Below are 23354 nucleotides of genomic sequence, written 5' to 3' on the forward strand. Positions count from 1 at the left end.
ATAACATATTTCATTTAACATTAATAACATAATTCGTTTAATATTAATAACATAATACGTTTAATATCATAATTCGTAATGTTTTGTTTAATTCCTTTTATTAGTCTAAGGTTTTTTTTTTAAATTCTGATATCTCAACAACTTGAACTAAAATTTTTACTTGATGGCACTCCTAACGGAAATTTCACTTTTCGAATGAAATGAGTTTTAAAAATTATAAATAGTTGCTCAGTCAAGTGTAATAATTAAATTTGAATTCAATGCCTTTAATATATTTATATATTGGAAAGTGTGACGTTAATCTGATAAACCATTCAATAAATTCCTCATACTTGTGGTTTAAAAGTGTCATTTTAGACAGACATCCAAGCAGTTTCATACGATAAGAGTTACGATTAGTATTCTTTCTTATATGGTCATCTGCCTGAATACGTTTCGAAACATAAAGTTTTTTCTTTACTTGATATTATAATTTTGTATGTGTTCCAAGAGAAGGTAAGCCGTAACAAAATAAATTTGGTAGAATTATGTACCTTCTTCACTCCTTTGTATTCTACACAGATACGACATTTATTAGCATACAAACGGACGAAAGTTTTTAAAAGTAATGCGAGCTATTTTTTAAGATCTGGAGAACATCTAGAATTTTGGCATTTAACTCTACTTTTTCTCAAAATTTTCTAAACGAATCGTTTATTCACTTAAATCTGAAGTCGTTGTCTTAGGGATGAATTTCAATCCCTGCAATCCTTTGATCGTATCGAGGAAATTTATGGAAATCTTAAATCATCTTCCCATTGTTATAGCTACGAAATGAAAGTCTGTGATTTTATGCGGATATAAAAGTTACACCGCTAGTCTCAGATGCACTTCCATAGTCCATTAACTATGTAGAATCAATCCGTGTTGCTTGTTTATACCGAGTGAAAGAACAGCGTTAGAGAGGCATTGCATCGATTAGAAACGTCACTCGTAGCCACAGGTGTCGCTGAGGTACTAGAGGTGAGTAGCAGACAGCTCTCTAGTACAACAGAACCATAACGAGACGGTCATTCAAGCTCAAAGATCGTTTAGTGTTCTCTGGTTGAAATGGCAACAAAAGAGGACGTACCGAAAAACGACTCAAAAACTGTTCAAGTGACCGTTGTGATTCTTTATAATGGAACGTACACAGGAGACACAAAAACGGATCCTGCATTAGAGATATTGGAAATAGTTTTATTGGTGATTGTCTTCCTGATCTCTTTTGTAACCAATCTCTTCCTTCTTGTCACTATTGCATCAAGTTACACATTGAGAAGAGTTCCTTTTAACATGCTCTTTTCAAACTTGTGTGCGGTATTTCTGCTGGAGAGCCTTTGGAACATGATTGTTGCAATAATCTATGTGTCCATGGATACTTGGAAACTTGGGGCTGTAGGTTGCGCCTTTAGCTCTTTTATGGTACAACTTGTGACACTGGAAGTAACTTTTTCTGTTTGTCTCATGTGTGCAGAGGGCATGGTGTCTGTATGGCAGCCATTTCGTTTTCAAAGTTATTTAACCATCAAGAAACAAATAGTCGTCATAGTGACCATGTGGACAGCAGGTATTTTGTTGTGTATCCCTCTTCTGGTGAAATCAATGACATCTCACCTATTTCCCTCCAGATATAATTGCGCCTCAGCAGGTAATTATAATAATCTATTTTACATTCAAATTTCTTATGCAGGGCAAAAGTCGTTGCCGAGCACACAGGTATCTTTCAGAGACATAAAATTTGACTAAAGACAAAGAAGGGCTTGTCTCTCGTCTACAGTGTTTAATATTTCATGAGAATGCGTAAGTCTTCATAATAAGTCATGATAGAGCTTGTTTTTTTTCGTGATGATTCTTTTATTAAAAGCTACATCGTCCACACCTAATCAATCAAGTTTTCATAAATATTTATACTGCCATGATGACAAAAAAGATCTTCACAGGAGTGTTCTCATATATCTGGATGATTGTTTACTACTTTGTAATCAAATATAAGGCTTGTCATCTATGAATAGCAACATTGTCTAAGGTAAAAAAAAAATGTTATTGCATATTGACTTTTATCAGTTATGTTTTAAAAAACTATAACAAAACATTTAAATATTATATATTGTTGGGTTTCCTTTTCAAAATAAACACAACAATTTAATTTTTAAACAAAATAATTTTTTCAACAAGACAATTTTTTTATTTTCAAAAAATATTATCAGGTACTTAAGGTTTCAAAATATCTCAAACATCAGGTTTTTAAAACTCATTTTTTATCATGTATTTCTCATTTATATATTTTTTTAATAAATAAATTTCCAAAAAATTCTATGTTGGTCACAGTTAGGATAATTTTAAACTATGAACAATAACTTGAATTTCAGGTGAAAAATTTTTTTAAACAGAAAAATCAACCCACTAACAGAGTCGTAACTAACTATAAATAAGTTTCTTCTGTACTTCAGAACGGAAATTTATTGATTTAGAAAATTTTTGTCAAAATGAATGAACCATCTGATAGTTACAATAGTAGTAACTTCGTGGTGTTGATAATTATCCAGTATTTCTTGTTTACATTGTTATGTATTTCATAGATACACGAAACCTTACCTTAATTTATTCAAAAGAAGTAATTATGATATAAAGTTATTTTTTGAACATTCATTATTATTTTAAATATAAAGTTATTGGAAAATACATATTTTATTTTTATCCTTTCCTTTTTATTTTTCGAAGTTTTTAATTGATAAGATGTTTAATATAAGTCAAAAAAGAAAATTTTTCGATTTCATATTTTATAATAAATTATACTTTATAAATCTCTACTAATAATAAGGATGGATATGTGGGTATGTTGACTCTTCACAGACCAGATCGCTTGAAGTAGGGCTATCAAACTTGGCATAGCAATAGCAAACTTGTAATTTTGGTCTCGAAGTAATTTTTTTTAATTAATTAAAAATTAAGTGAAGTTTCAATATATTTTTGCAGTTAATCCCAGTCTAATTCCAAATTCCGTATTACTCGTATATCATAGCTTAAAATAAAAATTAAAGAAATCTCTTTAGTGATTCGTTTTGATTATTATGGAAAAGAACATTTTTGCTATAAAAAAAATCTAGGTTAAAAAAAAAAAAACAAAAAACAAAAACGTCAACATATGAAGAGTTTTTATTATATATTTCAATTATTAATGAATGATTGAGAATTATCTTTTTTATGATATACTTTGTGGTTTTATTTTCATAATGCATTGCTTTTACTACTTCCTGTTTTTATGACTTTTGTTTTGATAACAGATAATTTCACCTACAGATTTTTTTTGCAGTTTTTTCAACTTATAAACACATTAATAAAAGTTTTATTTAAAAAATATTTTAATTTTTTTGTACCTTTAGTCTTTAATATACATGATAATTCATTTTTAAAATTATTACTTAACCCATTACACAATTTTTTTCTGATTCACTGCCAAGTAACACCTCTCATACGGAACCAAAATTAAACTTAGCTCTCGAAATATTAAAAAATTGCATTGTCAGGAAGAATATTTAATGGTTATTAATATCAGAACTCTATTCAGTAAGTTCAGAACTACGATTCAATGAGTAAAAAAACATTTACGATATTACATTCCTACAATATGAAAAAAGTCAAATTAAATAATAGCTTGTAATACAATGGAAAATTCATCACTGTGGAAGAGTACGAATCGAAAAAAGTTTTATTAGTTTTGGCGCGAATAGCAAACGGTGTTTTGACAGCTGCTCAGTAGATTTCTTAAGCGCGATAAATAAATGAATGTCAAATACTTTTATTTAAATTTATTTGTCTTCTTAAAATTATTTTATTTGTAAATGGCATGATAATTTTTGGCACACTTTATTGATTGGATGAATTATTGAAGAAATGAAAGTTAATTATATAGTATAATCTCACTCTTAGATTATATAACTATTTTCTAATAAGAAGATAATAAATCATTTTAGACAATTATTTTATAATGGCTTGTAATACAATAGAAAATTCATTACTTTTGTAGGAAACGAAAAAAAAAATTTTTTTTTTACTCGCTCGCGCAAGCAGCATATAGCAGATTTTTAATAATCTATTAAATACTGAGACAAATAAAGATTTCTGTATGTTTTAATAATGGTCAGTATGTCTAATACTGGGCAATCAGTTTGAAAGTGGTTTCATGAAGAAAATAACATATCTTAAGTATTACCTAAACAATGCTCAATACATACTTTAGAAATGAAGGCATTGACTTTCAATGCTATTTTTTTCCATACTTTCGAGTTACAAACAATTTTATGAAGCACTGTATTTTCGTACCAAAAAATATAATTGTCATTGTTTAAGCAGTATATCTTTCAAAAATAAATTTGGAATGCAAAAATTTATAAAACGATCTCTAGTTGTGTGTAGATATATATCTGATGTCAAAGAATTCAATCAACTTCTTCAAGGCAGAGATTGATATAACTTCTTTTAATATATCAAAACAAAGGCTAACTTCTTTTTTTCTGTGCATACAGACATGCGTTGGCGATGAAGAGTCTCTGTTAAATTTGGCGAGAAGATATCTTCATTTATCCTTCACTTTAAAATATCGTACCAAATGTCAGTTTTCGTAGGTTCTTATTCTCTCTTATACTAAAGTATAGCTATTTTCAGATAGCTCGGTCAGTGGCATTCTGTATGTTATATACTTAATTCTATGGAAATAAGATCTATTCTTGTTTTAATTTCTATTCTGAAAGACGCATTAGGACTTATATCCAGAAGACATCTTATGTTTTCTTGCAAAGTTTGCATTTATTTAAGCAAAAAAATTCCGTTTATTCGCTAAATGTTCACACCCAAGAATTTACATTTATTCACAATTATATTGTCTTCTGGAACATCGTTGTAAAGCTGATCAACTGTCGTGTGTGACTCTTGAACTTATTAAAATTGCAATTTTATTTATAGCAATCATGTTCGGAGGCAGGTTTTTAAAGAAATTGATGCCTTCAACGAAAGGCATTAATACAAATGCACGTTTAATCACTTTTAAATCTTTTAGCTTAAACATTGTTGTCGATTATATCAGAGATAATTCAAATCGCTGATGACCATCCTGTGGCAGGATGTTTTAAATTCATCTGTCGGTATGACTAATTGTGGTGTCTTTACAAGGGCAAATGCTTGAATATCAGCTATGCGAGTTTCAAAACTCTCCCGTTATCTATTAGAATTCGTTTCACTGATGATGTCTTCCAACTCATGAAATTGATTGAAAACTTGTTGACAAACTGATCTGCATTTACGCTTTTGAGCATTTCCTTTGTCTACCTGTTGACTGAGGTTATCGTTCTCTCGCCATTTTCGAACCACTTCATCCGTCTGTTGTTCTTAACTAATGCTTATTTTGGAGGACACGGCTAGTATTACAAATATTTTCAAAAACTAACCATATAGCTTTTTTTATTGCTAGATTCTGTGTTCGGAAAATATGGCACTTGAAAAGTTTTCCCGTTTCATTAATAACCTTGTATACTTTCCCGAAAATAGAATTTCTCAATCTGAAGAATCGAGTTATGAATAGAAATAAAATTTACTCAATTTATTCGTAGAATTTGTTTCCAACTTTAATAATTTGAAGCAATCTTCTGAAAAACCAACTACATGTATTTTATGGTAGTAATAATACTCGATGAAAACTTTGATTTAAATTAAAGTAACATAAATTAAATGCCATCATTAACACAATTGTTTTGTAAAGTACGATAGATTTCTCTTGTACTAAAAATCGTAATTAGTTATTTTAAGTTTTTAGATATATTTCCTGAATATATCTAAAAACTTAAAATAACTAATTACGATTTAATAGTGTTCCAGAAAAGGTATTTACTATCTTCAAAATTTATCTTGTAATTGTAAAAACATACAATAATTGTTCGTGGTATAGATAAAAAAAGAAACCGTTATTGTTATAAACTGAAATTTAGGTATTTATTCATTTTTATACTGAATAATAAGCTAAATAATGAAAGCTCTTTTTTTAAAATTAGATTTTTAAAACAAAAGTAATGTGCATTGTTTGTTGCTTGATTTTCGTATTTTTATGGAAACAGATTAGATAATACATATAAAAAACAATCAATGAGTTTTTATATCATTCCAACTCTTGCATTTTTTTAAAAGAAGAAATAATTTTGAAGCATGAGATACAAATAGTACAATTAAAAGGAAATTATTAAAATTATGAAATTAATCTAGAAGATGCAGATGATTTATAAGTATAAAAGGAGAAAATATTTAACGAATTTCGAATATCTATATATATGGTGACTACTTTTTTAAAATCTCCTTTCAGTGTTAAATTTCTGTTTATTGTCTAAGCCTCTTCAAGGGATTTCTTATCTATTACAAACAGAAATCCCTCTATTTTGAAATCATAAAAAGTCGCATCACTAATGTCACTTTGTGTGTGTTTGTGGTTTGGCATTCACAGGAGATACACGAAATGTTCATAGCTTAAAATGAATTAAATTCTTTTTAATGAAATGAATCTGATGAATGAAATGCTTATCTATGAATTCTTATGATTGGATATCAATGTGAACATTTTAAATTGCAAAGCTTCGACCAGGTTGTAAGGTCTTATCTATTGGATAAGAAATTTCCAAGTTTTTTCTTTCAATATGATGTGGAAGTTTGAAAAAGAAGATACGAGGTCAGATGCCATCAACATCTGACTACGGTTGATTGCGACACCCTTCTTAAAGAAGCCTTAACTTTGCTTCAAAATATCGCTTTAATATAACTGAATTAAATCACTGCCTTTTATCTCTGAAAATCATATTATTCAATATCTTTTAAATTTAAGAAAAGCCATTCAGTAACTTTTAATTAAAAAAAATGTGCTAATTATACAATTGGAGACTTTTGTTATTTGCCAGTATAATTCAGTTTCTTTAAAATTTTCAAAGCCAATGTCAAAACAAATATATTGGAAAATTCAACAATTATATTTAAATTGGAAAGAAATAAGAAAATAAGAATCTTTAATGTAAGAATTTTTATTAATCTTTCATATCAAAATAATCAGAATTTGATTATTCTTTCAAAAATTAAACATGAAATTTTTGTGTTATATTAGTTTCGAAAGATATAAAAGAAGTCCGCCTTATTTAAATCCACACCTAGATCAGATATTTATTTTATAAATTCAATTCTATTTGATTTTGACTTATGGCTCAACGATTTAAATGTGGCTTGTTAAATAACCTTTTAACACGAACATAATTACGCAGCTGCAGTTTGCATTTAAATATCACCAATTAAACCTTTGCATGGAAGAATAACAGTTCTTATTCTATTTTAAAGTAAATTGCCAAATATGTTATTTGATTCTTATAGAGAAATTTTCAAATTAGTGAAATAGTTGAAAAACTTTGTTAAATGAATATATTTTTATAAAAGTTGTTCAGTGGAATATTCACTGAGTTATTCCAATTTAGTGTCTGAATTGGAATAATTCGGACGGTAATAATATTTCTCATAAATTGGAATTGGATCATGAAAAGGAAAATAAAAACCGCATCAAGGATTGACATTGATTTAAAAAGAACAAAAGGAAGAGAAAACGAGTTAATTAATAAAATGTCATATCCAAGTTCATACATTGTATAATGCAGTGAATTACAGTGTCGAAGCATAACATTACTTTAATTATTTGGGAAACCTGTTTATTTAATAGGACCGATAACATAAATTTATATTCTATTTTTTATTAATGCTGTTATCAGTGTATTTCTTCAAAATTTAATTATATTATTCTGAAGGCAAATTAATTGCTTAAAATACTGCTACTTTTTTTAAAATTAAAATTTTTTTATCAGAGCACATTAAAAAATAGTTAGGTGGTTCAAATAAAGTATCCTTTAACTACATTTGGCAAATAAATATATTTATTGTTTGTCAACGGATTCTAAAATCCTCCGCGCTTTTGCGCATGCGTTAGGATGGGTTTAATTCGTCAAAATAGGGGAGATGAAAGATGAAAGTGGGAGATGTTTACATTTAACAATAAAGTAAATTTGAATTACTCGCAGACTAAATTAAAATAAAATAATAAGATCAGAAACGACAGGATACTCACATAACGTGAAAAAAAATGAACGAAAAAATATCGACTAGGGAGGAAATCAAGGTTAAGGAAAGACGAAGAATTCCGAAAATGAGCTTATCCTTTCGCGTCTTACTCCTTAGATAGATAGAGACGTCGAAAAGTGGTCATCTCAGGATACTGAAACAAACAAAAGAAACAAGAACACTCAAGAAAATAAGCTTGCAAACATTATATTCGATAAAAAATGTAACTATTCTATAGAACGAATAATTTAATTAATATAGTAAATACTATAATAATTGCAACCAAAGACCAGAAAATATCAAGTAAATAAATCTAGGATGATTTTTGTTGTCAGTTTTAACATTTATCCCTTTCAGTTCCAAGGCTGAATATATAAATAATTAGACTGGTGCAAAACTAATTGTGATATTTACAAATATTTAGTTTAATCACATTTTTGAATAATTTCTGCCAGTCTTTTCATTTGATGTTAATTATCTGATATTTTAATTTTACTTTTGGCGTAAATTGCACATATTTTTCCGTTAAGTTGTTTGTATGATGTTGATTAGGTTAAAAAGATGTTATATTAAAAGGCAAAGGTTAAAAAGCTGTTAATGAGGATGACAAAATGATACGCGAGTTTTAAAGTGTTGATAATTAAGTTAACACATTTCTCAGAACTATTGTACCGAATTTCTTTCGATACATTTTTCATTAAAAGTAAACAAACATAATAACTGATCAACTCAAATTGTTTATGGCCAAGGAATTGAAATAACCGTGTAAAATCAAATTAGGGAAAGACTTGAAATTCACTTTTTAACCATCAACAGGTAATTGTCAAAGCTGAGAGTCATGAAAAGGCCTATACAATCACATTGATTTAAATAAATTTAATAAATAAAGACTATCAAATCTGCAGTTTATATTCCAGACTTATGGAAAACAATCAATTCTTTATAAAAAGGTAAATGCCAATGAAAGTTAAATTGTTTATCCTATCTTATAACTTGAAACGAGCAATTCTTGTATATATATATATATATATATATATATATATATATATATATATATATATATATATATATATATATATATATATATATATATATATATATATATATTGTGTATCTTTCATTCGGCTCTAACGATTTCGATAAAATTTTATATATAGATATTTTTATAAGAAATTTGATATCTGATTTCCATATTAAATTATAGATCATAAAAAAGATAATTCTTAATAATTCATAAACAATTAAAATATATAACAAAGCCATTTCACATTTTGACGATATTTGTTTTCTTGTTTGACTTAAATTTCTTATAGAAAAAAATTTCAACATTTTAGTACAATAAGAATTTAAGTCAGGAGGAGTTATTAATCAGATTTCATTTAAGGAGTTATTAATCAGATTTCTCTGATTTTTATAGATCTATATGAAATCTTGTCTCAAGTCGGTCGCATCGTGGACTTTCTGTTAAGCTTATATATATTAACACAATAATTCAAATGAACTGAAGCAGTTAAATGAAATTTGATATTTGATTTTTACACTGAAATTGAAGTAATAGATAGCACTTTAAACCAAATCAATGGGCATGTAAAAGTATTGCTTTAAAACAGATACTTGATTCTTTGCATTATATAGTTCAACTTCATACAAAAACGCTCCATACTGTTAAAGAATACAGCGAAGACAAATGGAGAGAAATATCCTTATTATTTTTCTTGCAGGTCAGTAAATATCTGTAAACTCCTCTTCCTTTTTATTAGTGAAGTTCTCTGACTTTGCTATTCAGTTAGTGAAATAACTACGAGGATTTATCGATTGAAACAGTTCACTCAACAAGTGTCACTTTTCCTTTCTCCATAAAATAAAATTGCAATGAAAAATCGATAAAATTATAGAGAAGGGAAAATCAATGACAATTTCTTGAAGGAAATACAAAGTAATTTAAGTAAACCATCAAAAATGCATTGGATATTGATATGCTTCTTGAAAACTAGATGTAAGAAAAGTAATAATCAATGCGCCTTGATAGAAATGAATCGAATTATTTTTTTAATATATATATATATATATATATATATATATATATATATATATATATATATATATATATATATATATATATATTGATATTTTTATATCTCTATCATTTTTTTTTCAACTGCACTTACTAGTGACATTGTAAAAAATAAAATCAATCAACAAAAACAATTAAATTAATTAATATCAATAAGAAAAGTTCTTTAAGAAGAAATTTAAATAATTCTTTAGAAATTTATCTGAAGGTTTCATAATTTTTTACAGTAATACCTTTCTACTAATATGATAATAAGAAAAAAGAAAATTTTTCCAATAAATTTATGAAAAAGAAACGTTTTTGTGCTTTGTGTTATATTTAATTACCGTATATTTTCAAATATAAGCCGATCCATATATAAGCCATGATCGATCTTTTACTCAAATATTTACACAAAATTTAAAACCCGTATATAAGCCGAAATATAAAATTTAAAAAATCTTGCGACATTTAAACATGTCACCATGATAATGAAAATATTGTAAAGCAGGTAAAACGCGAGGAATATTTCCCAATCGAGGCGCTGTAAATGCTAGACGCCAATGGCAATAATTTCAACTCTGGCAATCTTATTTGAAACTAGAGTATTTTTTCCATTCATTTGCTATCTTGTATAAGATCTATTGTATCTGTGCTAGTTTTATTTTCTGTGTCAAGCAAGAGAAATTCTCATTTTTATAAAAAAAAATAAGTCATTTCAACAAAACGATTAAATCTTCATTTAACTTTAATTTTTTCTTAAACTTAAGAAGTATATGCTATAAATAAAAAGTGGCTGTATTTATACTAAATGTATACCATTTTTTTATGTATAAAATTTGGCTGCATTTAGAGGTTAATCGCTTGCGCACGCTCGTGTACCTACCTACTTTGTGAGATTAGCGGATCCGTAAATACTCCCCCCCCCCCCCAGTACAGCGATAAGGAAAGTTCCAAAAGTTATCAACTTATTCATGAAAATATACGGTATTGTCTATCAAAATAAATGGAGCTCAAGAAACAAAATAAAATAGCAAGTTTTTTATTTCAATAATTTAAAAAAATGCCTCCATTACTGTTGTGCATTAACTTCAAAGAATTTCAAAACATCATGGAACTTTCTTGTCAAAGCTTTTATTCCGTGCGCGAACTCTGCCCTACCCAAGACTTACTTTCTGAAATTAATGAATGCAGTCTTCCTGATTCTATTTTTCTTAAGAATTCTTTTATGCTTATTAAAAGAATTCTTAAGGACTGTTAAGATTAATTAAGTTTGCCCTAGCCAAGACTCGCTTTCTGGAATTAATAATTGCAGTTTTCCTGGTCCCATTTTTCTTAAGAATTATTTTATGTGGATTAACTGAATTCTCAAGGAGTGTTAAGTTTGATAATTTATTAAATCTTCAGAATCTAAAACTAACGGGTTTTAAATTCTTAAGATTTAAAAAATTAATAGCCTAAAAAATAAAGTTTTTGATATGTCAGTTGTTACAAGGAATGCAAAGTTGAAAGATAAATTCCCAAATCTTTTAGGAATTACTTATAAGACTGTATTTTAAAAGAACCAATAACGTTAAAAATTATTTATATTGAAGGAATGAAAGCATACCAGCATTTGAATAAATTTTACTTCGCTTAAGCCACTATCCTTTCTTTAACACTTTGGCTTTTGGATGGATTCTGACAAGGATATTTTTAATTCGAGCAATTTTTTTTTTTGCATTTTTACTTATGTATGTGCTATATAGGAGTGAATATTAAGCAATAATTTAAAATTGCAGTATTTTTCGGAACAAACAACGTCGAAAAATTTCAATAAATACTTTTCTATCTGCCCGAAAAAAAATCATATTTTAAAAGTGTTTTTTAGTTAAAAATATTTCCTGTATGTTAAATTTGCGGGCTGAGGTTTAATCTTATGACGTTTGTCGCTCGAAAAGCATTAGGATATCGGTGACTGGAGAAAAATGCGCATTCAATATTTTCTTCTGAATAACGATTATATAGAAATCATCTGAAATAACAAAACTTCATTAGAAAATATTTGTAGTCAGTTTTCGACAAAACCTTCGAAAAATAATATGGATATCAATCTGAAATTTTAACCAGATATTCTTTTTCTCCAGGGGGTACCTCAGATATGGGGATGGGGTATGGCATGGTGGTTAGTTCTTGCCGTCCCAGTGAGTATAAAAACGGAGTGGAGTTGGTTACTCTTTACTGATGACATGACGTGTCTCCTTCGGGAGGGGTTGTATTGTGTCCGGTGATGGCGTTAAGATCTAACTATACTTCTGAGTTTGCAGTTGCTGCGTTCTGCATTCAGATTTTATCCGAGTGCCTCAGGGAGGGTGGGAGTGATAGATCATGAATAACAGATGTTCTTTCTTGTATAACATGTACTATTGTGGAATTGTAAAAATTTCGCTTAACAAAATCCGGCGATACACTCTCATACCGACTTTCAAACATTTCAAAACATGCGGGAAGATAGATATACTTACCTTTCACAGATTCAACAGAACTTTATGTCAGTTTCATAGAACTGTGAATAGATTTGTGGAAAATTATAGTTATTTAAGATAAGTGGCTTCCAGCAAGAGAAAGTCACACAGAAAATTTATTAACAAATTGAAAAGAAATATAAACATATTAATTGAAACATATGAAAAAATTCATATGTTTTGAAGAAGCCTTCACCACAAAGAGCCAATTTCGTTTAAAAAATTCGATAGAGATAACGATTTTGTTGTCACTTTTTAACCATAGTCCAATTCGCCATGGCAAGTACAACATACTCGACTGCATTTAAATTGCTGCCTACATTCCTGTGGCATTGTTATTGTAATATCAGTGTCAGCGAAGTGACACGTCTAAACACGTAATAACAGGAGTCATATTCTATCCTCCTGCTACATGCAGTACCAGAAGAATCACATAGTCAAATTCCGTAAAAACTTTATAATTCAGACTCTAACTTCGAATAAATGCGTAAGTCCTTTACTTTAAATATATATATATTTCAAAGTTTTTATTGTATAATTATACTTTATTTAAGAATAAAAATAATATAATATTGAGTCATTTGTAACTGTAAACTTGCTATTTTCTTCGACAGTCAAGACCAAAGTCTTGCTCTTTGCTTTGGTTATCAAGACAAAAATCTTGCTGTTTTCTTTGACAGTCAAATCAAAAGTTTTGTTGTTTTCATTGACAGTCAAATCAAAAGGCTTGTTGTTTTCATTGACAGTCAAATCAAAAGTTTTGTTGTTTTCATTGACAGTCAAGACAAAAGCCTTGCTGTTTGCTTTGATAGTATTAAGACTAGAAATATTTTAAAATTGTATTTTATATATCTGGAATGTAATCGAGGTGTTCATGAGATGTGAACAATTCAATTGCTGCTGGATTTTTAGAAGTTTTTATTGCTTAAATATAATTCATTTAAGAATCAGAATAACATAATATTGAATAATTTGTAGCTGTAAACTTGCTGCTTGCTTTGACAGTCAAAACAAAAGTCTTGCTGTTTTCATTGGCAGTCAAGACAAAAGTCTCACTGTTTGCTTTGACAATATTAAAACAATAATTGTTTTTAAATAATATTTATATATTTTAATTTAATCGAGGCATTCACCAAATAGATGTGAACATTTAAACTGCTGTTGGATTTTTTAGAAGACGCGGAATAATTACTAACACTGAAAATTAACAAATTAATTATTTAAACACAAATGATTTTAGAAGGAAAAAAAATAAATCCAAGTTGCAGTGTTTATGAAGATTGAGCATTGATTCATCCTATTTCTTATTTTTTAAGAGAGTTACAAATTTTCAGTTTTAATTCCATCTACTACAAGAGGTAAAGCAGTTTTAATTCCATCTACTACAAGAGGTAAAGCAGTTTTAATTCCATCTACTACAAGAGGTAAAGCAGTTTTAATTCCATCCAACTGCGATTCTGTAGAAAGTCATTTGAGACGTGCCCATGCACATATCCGATGAAGATTGTTAATGCGCTCTGGTACATAAAAAGGAACATACTTCATGATGATCTTCACATTGAACTTGTTTTGGAATTTATTAAAAGAACATCAATTAAGTTCTCCCAAAAATTGCCTCAGATTCGCGATTACTTCAACTGCCAGCATATGATCCTGCTGTGTCCAGCTCTAGGAAAAGACTTAGGGCTGCTATAGACAATATTTAAATAAATTTCACATCTGTGAAAAGACAGAGAATTTCTAACTCCGTTGCCAATTTGGTGGATTAAAGTTTTTTCAAAATTATTTCTGTTTCGGCCTTTGATAGCTACGAAATTTTCTGATTTTTTTTTCAAAAATAACTCATCAAAATAGTTAATTAAATCAGTTCCCATAGTAGAAGGCACGTCAATCCATTAAAGTTCCCTATTCCACCATAAATAATCAAAATATTATTTTTCTATTAATAACTATATCATATCAATTAATTTAATAATTACACCAAATTTCCTGACTTTAGAGCTCGAAAAGCTGGTCTAAACTAGTTTCAATTAATTTTAATCTTTCCTTCAAACTTACAAATTATAATTGCCATTCCAAATTATAAAGTGGAGGTGCTCGTGACCACTTTGTGACACCGCAGCACCGCAGAACTCCGAAACATCACGACGTTGCCGAGAATTGTTTTTAAAATTGTTTTTTTTTTTGTGTATATTTCAAGTCGATATTGGAAAAACCGTCTTATTAATGACAAGTCCTATCGATTAAGTATTTGAATAAAAAGATTCCAGATATTTCAGTATTATAAGAGTTGTTAATCGACAGAAAAAGCAATTTCAAATAGTATTTTATTTTTTTCAATACAGTGTGAGTAGACAAATAATTCGTGACGACACGGTAATATTCTGTGTTGATATACAGTGTCAGATAACTAAGTAACCGTTCAGTTTATTATCTGACACAAAATTCAATTTCCTGGAAACTCGTTTCCCAATCGATCATCAACAATTTACTTGAAGTCTTTTAAGTTACAATCTTTTCGCCACTGGAATCACGCCAACTTTGGGAAAAATATTCTTGTCAAACATTCATTTGTCATCCATCAAAAGGTTTTGGATGATTATTAAAGAGCGATATTTTTGTCGGATCAATTTCGTTAATAGAACTGCGTGCGTATTTTTTGTGTGTTTTGGAATTATTTAGAACTCAGAACTCTTATTCAAATTAACTATCCAAGCCCATGGTTTTACTTAATTTCGATCCACGATCTTGCTCTTTAATTGCGTTCTATTTTTAGCTATTTTATATTTAACTTGATTAGTTTCATCTTTATAAAACTTTACTTTCGCAATCGATTTTTCTCTCACTTCCTGTTATGCAAGAGAATTGAAATTTGTACAATTTTATAATCTCGATGGTAGTACATTTTTTATTGCTTATCGAACATAATTATTATTTAATCATTGATTATATTACATTTTAATTTCATACCAGAGCCACCACCTGGTGGTGAATTTCATTAACTATATATCTCATTAAAAGGAATAAATAAGATAGAAAATAAGTTTTGCTATTCTATTTTCACTATTAAATTGTATGTTTTTGCTATTATATTCTCAATAAAATTTTTTATTTGGTACAGTGATAAAAGTTTGTTCGAAAATTTTTTAATTAAATTTATTTATTCATAAATTTATTTCAGATTGTTCATTTTTGATGTTTCATCATTTTTTTCTTAATTTATTTTTACATAATACAATTATTTATTAGCATTTATATATCAAGATATATAAAACTAATACAGCAAATAGAAAGAAATGAAAGTATGAGATTCCTTTTTTTTATGATAAAAAATGAAAGTATGAGATTCCTTTTTTTTATGATAAAATACTGTTCAGCTAAATACATTCTTTTAAAAGATTCCTATGATTCCCTTACTTGTGAATGACACGTGCTAAAAATCCTTATTAAAATCTCACAGTATATATTCACAGGGACAAAATTTTCATGAGTTTTTAATGATGAGTTTAATTGATGAGTAAAATTTTCACGTGTTGTGCCGTTCTGTGTTGTGCTTGTCGCTTCTGCTTGTGCAAAAAATCATGTCTCCCGGGACAAAAATAAAACGAAGTTAAAAAATCGAAAGTCTCTTCATTGTATTCAAACATATATAGAAAACTTAAATTTATCTTTTAAAACATTTGTTGGTTTTCAACCAATGTTTTAAGTAATGAAATGTATACAAATATATGTTTACTACGCCACTTTAATTTTGTATTTTCGATGCTGTATTTCCATTTTTTTTATAAAATAAGTTGACTCAGAATTAATTTTATTGCCACTTTTTTGAACGCATGATATTTCTTCTTTGCATAAATAAGTTTCTTATTAAAATTTTAAAAGCAATTGATGAATAAATTATTATCTTGATAACTAATGAAATTACTTGCGTTTAACATTTTTTATTTCAATAACAATTAATGTAAGATGTAAGAATGTAAGAATATTTGCGCAAATTCAATAAAGATGTATAAAGGTTATTGTATTTCAAAAGCATAATTTAAATGAAAAGTATTTAGAATAAAGTTTTACCATTATAATTTATTTACAAAATTAATTACATAATTACATAATTTATTAACAAAATAGATAATTTATTTAATTTTTTTCATAAAATTTATTGATTAAGTCAACTGTATTACACGAGTCAAAATAATTACTTTAAGTAAAAATAGGTAGAAAATTAACAATCGTATCTTGTACTAACAAGCCTATCATATTATATACTATATTAATTGTTCCTTTCTCCAAATTTGGTCTTATTTGCGATAAAAATTTTATCATTTAGATTTATCTTACCCGGTGAAATAGTAGAAAAAAAATTGATTCATTTGCGTTTCTTATGAAATATTTTTATCAATTTTTCAATCACAATATTTTTCAATAACCTATATATTCTCATAGTTAAATGTTATAGTCAATATATAACCAAAAATACCTGTAAACGTTAGCCTAACATTTCTACTATTTGTATACATATTATCTAATATCTTAAGAATAACCAGGATAAATGTTTTTAATAATAGGTTAATAAATTGTGCAAGTTAATAAAAATAAAAAGAACAAATATAAAATTGAAAAAAAAAAATTAAAAACGAAATAACACTATAACAAGAATTTAAAATGGAAATGGAATAAACAATATTGATGAGAGATTAAGATATGGCATGCGGGAATGAATGGAAACAATTTTAATTAAAAAATTTCAATTTTTTTAAGATTTGCTTTTTTTATTAGTAATTTAAATAATTTATTAGTATTTGTAGTATTGAAATTGAAATAATATTATTGATTTAGGGATTCTACTGTTTTAATTCATTATATAAACTTTTTTAGATTTTAAAGTAATATGCAAATTAAGACAAGATCTTAACTTGGTTAAATACTCTATAATTCGTTCTCTTTTCCGTTAGAGGATTCAATTTTATAGTTACCTTAAGAAATTTTCATTCAAATTTTAGTAAACGGAATACTGTAAGAGCATATTTTTAAAAGAATTATATCAATGCACATAGTCATTAAAATTAAACATATCCAAAAACGCATTCGTAAATATTTTTTATCTAGTCTTACATAGAATTCCGTAGACTATTCTAAGCTTATAAACAAAATTTAAGGAAAAACATTTTTTATTTTTTTTATTTTAGGTATATTTAGATATGTAAAAAAGTATCGGTAAAACATTGTTAAAAAGATACCAACCAGCATTAAATTAGTATAAGAAGAAACACTCGTACTTTTAGTAAACTATAATTAAACTAAAAAAAAAAATACATACATTGAAGTATATGCAATGACCAAAACCCAAAATCAGTCATTTTAATAATTGGCTATCCATTTCTCATATTAGAGAATAAGATGATATTGATGCGCTTAAGGTAAAATCAACCCAATATTTCTTAGATGGATGCATTAAATGTAATTAAAAGTTTTAAAATAAGCACGTTGATAATAAGCAAACCTATTTTGACCAATTGTTATTCCCAATTATTTAAGCCTAATTTTTTAACAATCACAAGTTCTGTACTGCTTGACAGTCAATATATTTAAGAGTGAAAAAAATATTGAATTAGGATATGTTTTACAATAACATTGCAAGATATATCAATGGATTTAATATTCAGTTTTCTAAAGTAGAGGAAATACAGAATTACGTGAATTCTGCGTAACATAGATATAAATATAATCCATTTATTAAATGGATACCAGTTGAATCCAGAATATCTCACTTATTCGTTATGATAAATTTCATCAAAAATGCTTTTTTTGTAAATTTTGGACAATACAATACGAGGATGCAAGAATTGATTTATATGCTTATGGAATCACGAGGAATATTCAAGGTGTAATTTGAATACAATGCAAATGATTTGTTCAGAGTCTTTTAGTATGAGTATTCTACAAACAGAATTAAAGAGACTTCAAAAGATACATGGCGCACAAGAATTTTAAAACACTGAATTAAAATATTTTTCACTAAAATTCATTAAAACATTGGAAAAGTGTTGGACATCTTTTTTTTTCTTTTTCAATTTTGGTTGAATCAACCTAATTTAAACTGAACGAAACTAGAAAGCATAAAAACTTTTTGCTTTCTTCAGTACGATTTACAATTAAAGAAGAAAGATTGTTTTGAAAAATGGAAATTTGTTCTTAGATCTTGCGATTTTGACACAGTAAGTATTTTGAATTTTCCTCAGAATTTTTAAATTCGAGAAAATAAGTTTTTTTTAATCGCTTTTAATCATTTTAACTTGTTTTCGTGTTTATAAAGATACAATTCTGTAATTCATTTTAATTGTCTTTTTGATACATTTGAACTCTGAACTTTTATACAATTGTGCGCTTCCGATGAATATATAGTATTTGAATTTATAAAAATTTATTTACACTTTTATAGAGTGATTTTAATTTAATTTTAATGCCATGTGACATGCATTATCTTCTAAAGAATTTAAAAAAAGTTATCGGTTTTCAGTTTCTATACTATTTATAATAATGAATTTTTAAATATATTGAATGCAAGTAATAATTATAATAAAAAACTAGAAACATATTTTTTGCTAGTAGTAGTATTAGTATTATTGAAAATATTATATTATGTAAGTTAGAAATATTAAATGAAAGAAGAAAACAATTTTTTTGTCAAAAATATTGGCGTCAAAATAAATTCGTGCAAAATGTATGATTTAGAAAAAATACGATAAAGAAATTCAGCCTCGATGAATATCTTAAAAAAGAAAATTCCAATAAAATTCAAATAAAAATGTATTATAAATACCAATTAAATCGCCATTAGTAAAATTCCACTAATATTACTATTTCTATCAGCGCCTCACGCCTAACTTCCAAATTTTTAATAAAAGAATAATTTCTATTTTACACTAATAAAAGAGCGTTTTGAATTTTTTTTATTAATTTTACATAAGCTACAATTTCAATATTGTTGCTTTGAATCCTCTGGAATGAATTTAATGAACATTAATTTAATATTTGTTATCACTAATGGCTTCAATAACTAAAAAATTTAAAATCTAGATGTACAAAAGTAAGTGGTTAAAATACTAACTTTAAAAGAAAATATATTAGTTGGGTTTTATGCTTGAATTTTGTATTATTTTTTATGGGAATTAATTATTTCCAAAGACATCACTTTCTAATTTGGATTATAAGAAGGTTTTTAAAAGGTTTAAAAGAAATCAGAAATGCACTATGAAAACGCATTTATTTGGAGAAAGATATATAATCAAAAATATGTGATTCGATCATTGTGGTTGAAAACTGAGATGGGGGGGGAAGCAGGCCTCCTTAAAAATTTATATATTTCTGAAAGGATATAGTAGTTTCTAAAAATTTACATTATGAATTTTGAATTTTTATTCTGAAATATGTTTTATAAATTGAAATTTTAAAATAAGATAACGCATGATGTTTAGTAATAGTATACTGTATAAATATAAATCTATATAAATGTAAATTTGAGTTGTGATTTTCCTAGTACAAAACCACAAAGCAAAATGTTACACTTCATTCATTAAAAGATGTGTTAATGCAAGAAAAAGCACAACATACAGTACAGAAATACAATTTTCTGAGTTTATTTAAAAACAGTTATTTCAATATAACATTTAATACAGTAGCTTCATAATTTATCAATAATATAACAATATAATTAGTGAGTATTTTATATTTTTTTGATAACGTCGCAATGCTCGTATAAAGGAGTATAAACATTTATTTCAAACGCAGAACTGAAAAAATACTGATGATAAGACAAAAATATTGAGACTATCTACATTTTAAAGAAAATAAATATATAGAGCTGTATCAATATCATTGTCCAGGAAACTTTTTATGATGGTTTTTACATATCAGATAAAAATAAAAGTCATCGTGTCTATGTATTTATATATGTATATATGTTCTGCATTCTCCTCAACGAGTGAGCCAATTTCAATCAAACTTTGCGTATTTATTCTTTAGAACAAAAAAAAAAGAATGTCGTAAACTTCTCCAAGTATAAAGTGTAATTGCTCATTCAATGAACGATAAATTAACTGAAATTTTGCAATTCTCTGCGGTAACTTCGGAGTAAATTATTTTACAACAAATATTTTAAAATCATCTTAAAATTCAAAACTTTCTGTTTCTGTAAAACTTTTTCATTCATTTTATTAATTCTTTTAAAATTTAACGCAGACAATTTTCATATACAGTAACAGTAAGATTGTGATCAACTCTAGTAATATATTTTTCTGAAATTTCTGTTTCATGTCTTTCGTATTTGTTTAAAAAATGTTATTTAACTTCGTCTAAAATAACAGGTATACATCTCATTTTCAAGCTTTTACTGGTGATATCAAGTCCAAGGGCAGTCAATTAAATAGTATGATGTATTAAAAAGATTGTATGTATTATATTAACTTATTCAAAATCAGTTTTCGTATTAAAAATAATATAATACATGAAGGTTTTGAAGTTCCGACCAATGCCAGATATATGAACTAGTATTTTATAAAGGTTGAGCATTGTGTCGACATCTTGAAGAATTTGAAGTTTGTATGCATGTGCGAAAAGATTTTAATTTAAATCTTCAAATACTTTTGTTATCGAATAAAGATTATTTTGAGATATAGGTTAAAGACTATTTTAATGTTATCTATTAGACTATATTAATATAAGATTCTTTTAAATGAATACTTGATTAAGTGGTACATGCAGAAAGAAAAAAAAAGTCCCCGCAAAACTGACTTTTATATTTTTGAAATGCCAAATCCCAAAAAAAAGAGTACTTTTATGTGAGTTCGGGAAAATTGGTGACTCGCACAACTCATAAGCTAAAATATAAGTGTTTTTATCTTTGAATTTAAGTAGGAGTTCTTTTTTATTTGTGCTTAAATGGCGTACAAAATTTTTTTCAAACTTATTGAGTTAAAATAACCTGCAAATAATATTCTTTTACTTGTACCTGCAAATAATATTCTTTTGAATTTAATATCCGAATATAACATGCGTGTAATATCCGAAGTGATATACTGATATTTTACAAGTAAATAAACTATATTAATAGCTTTAACTGCATTCTGTTATTTATTTTCTTTTTTTACAGGTCACGATGGATTTGTACATGCTTTATTCCTGACTATATGGTGCTACTGTCTGATGATAGCGATTGGATTTGGCTGTTTATTGAATCTTGGGATTCGGCAATGTAAAGAGTACAGAATTCAAAAAAAGAAAAACGCTGCTAATTATTCAAATGTTTTTATGCAAGGTGATTTGTGGACTGAATGGGTTAATTTTAAGTTAGTAGCATGGCTTTCCTTATTTTACTTATTGCTTGAGTTACCTTATATAATCATTCATCAAGCAGGGGCTTTGAGGACATCGCCTAGTGAATGTGACAACCAAAATGCTACTTTATCCTCACCTGTAACTGAATGTACACCTAAATATGAAACAGTTTTTACTTGGTTCAGATTCATCTATTCTTTCCTCTTCGCATTATTAGTCTTCATTATGCGTAAAGACATTCGAGCAAAATTTAAAGCTCTATTCAGTTGTTGCCATGGCAATGTAGTTAGAGACAATTCTGCTGGTCCAGTTGTTAGACATGAAAACAAAAAACCTCCCAAAACTAACAAGAAAGACTCTGTCATGCCTCTGAGTCTAAATACTCCTGTACTCTATATCTCACCTGATGGTTTGTGCCTGAGGCAATTAGATCCATCTTCAAAAGTGTCTAATAAGAATTCAAAACTTAATGGCAATGATCAACCAAAATTCGTGAGTTACTTATGTGATCTTGATAGTTCCTATTCTACAGAAGACTTTACGAATGGTTCACAGAGTAGTTTGAACTCTGAAACTAATTTTGAAAGAAGACTCTCAAAGGAGTCTGAAATCACTCTTCCAGACATGGGGACTGGTTCCTCAGACAATCGCTTGTCTGAAATACCGATGAAAGATATTCAGGTGATAGATTTAGAACCTGAACTAGAGGCAAAACATCCGCCTCCTAAAAAATCAGTTAGATTTGCTGATACTGTTACTATTTTCCACACTTTGTCAGGTAGTGAAACTCCAGAATGGGTTGTAAGTACGAAAAAAACAGCTAATGTCCGAAAAAGAAGAGGATCAAGAATTCCAACAAGAATACGTAGAACCGACAGTGTAAGTCCTTGGAAAAAGGAATTAAATTCAACTTATAGGGTGAACAGTCCTGTTATAGAGCCAAAAGTTTTAAAGCAAATAGTAAACGAATCCAAATTAGGTTCCGGAACGAGGTCAAACAGTTTGCCTAGAAACAACAATTTGAATAACAGAAACAAAATGAGGAGAAGAAGTAGTATGTCACCGCCTCAGTGGAAAATCAATAAATTATCAAACTGATTCCAGCTAGCTAAAAGAATATTATTTAGAAATAAGAATAAACAAATCACATATTTTTAATTCACCGATTTCATTTTTTTATATTATAGAATCTTAAGAATAATTGCTTAAAAGAAAAATTATAGGTGTTTGTGTGATATGCGGTTTCTGTGAAGAAATACTGTTTATTCATTTATTAATGATCCCATGCAGATAAAAATAAGACTGAGTATTCA

General features: G+C 27.6%; 1 protein-coding gene across 1 annotated transcript; it reads left to right on the plus strand.

The window, feature by feature from the left end:
* Nucleotides 1–1089: 1089 nt before the first annotated feature.
* LOC129959357 (uncharacterized) lies at nucleotides 1090–23139 on the plus strand. The gene is made up of 2 exons (XM_056072175.1): nucleotides 1090–1669; nucleotides 21857–23139. Exons 1-2 carry the CDS (start codon nucleotides 1090–1092, stop codon nucleotides 23137–23139), a joined length of 1863 nt encoding a protein of 620 aa, XP_055928150.1.
* The last annotated feature ends 215 nt before the right edge of the window (nucleotides 23140–23354 follow it).

Source organism: Argiope bruennichi, chromosome X1 (genome assembly GCF_947563725.1).
Source record: "Argiope bruennichi chromosome X1, qqArgBrue1.1, whole genome shotgun sequence".
Taxonomy (NCBI): Eukaryota; Metazoa; Arthropoda; class Arachnida; order Araneae; family Araneidae; genus Argiope; species Argiope bruennichi.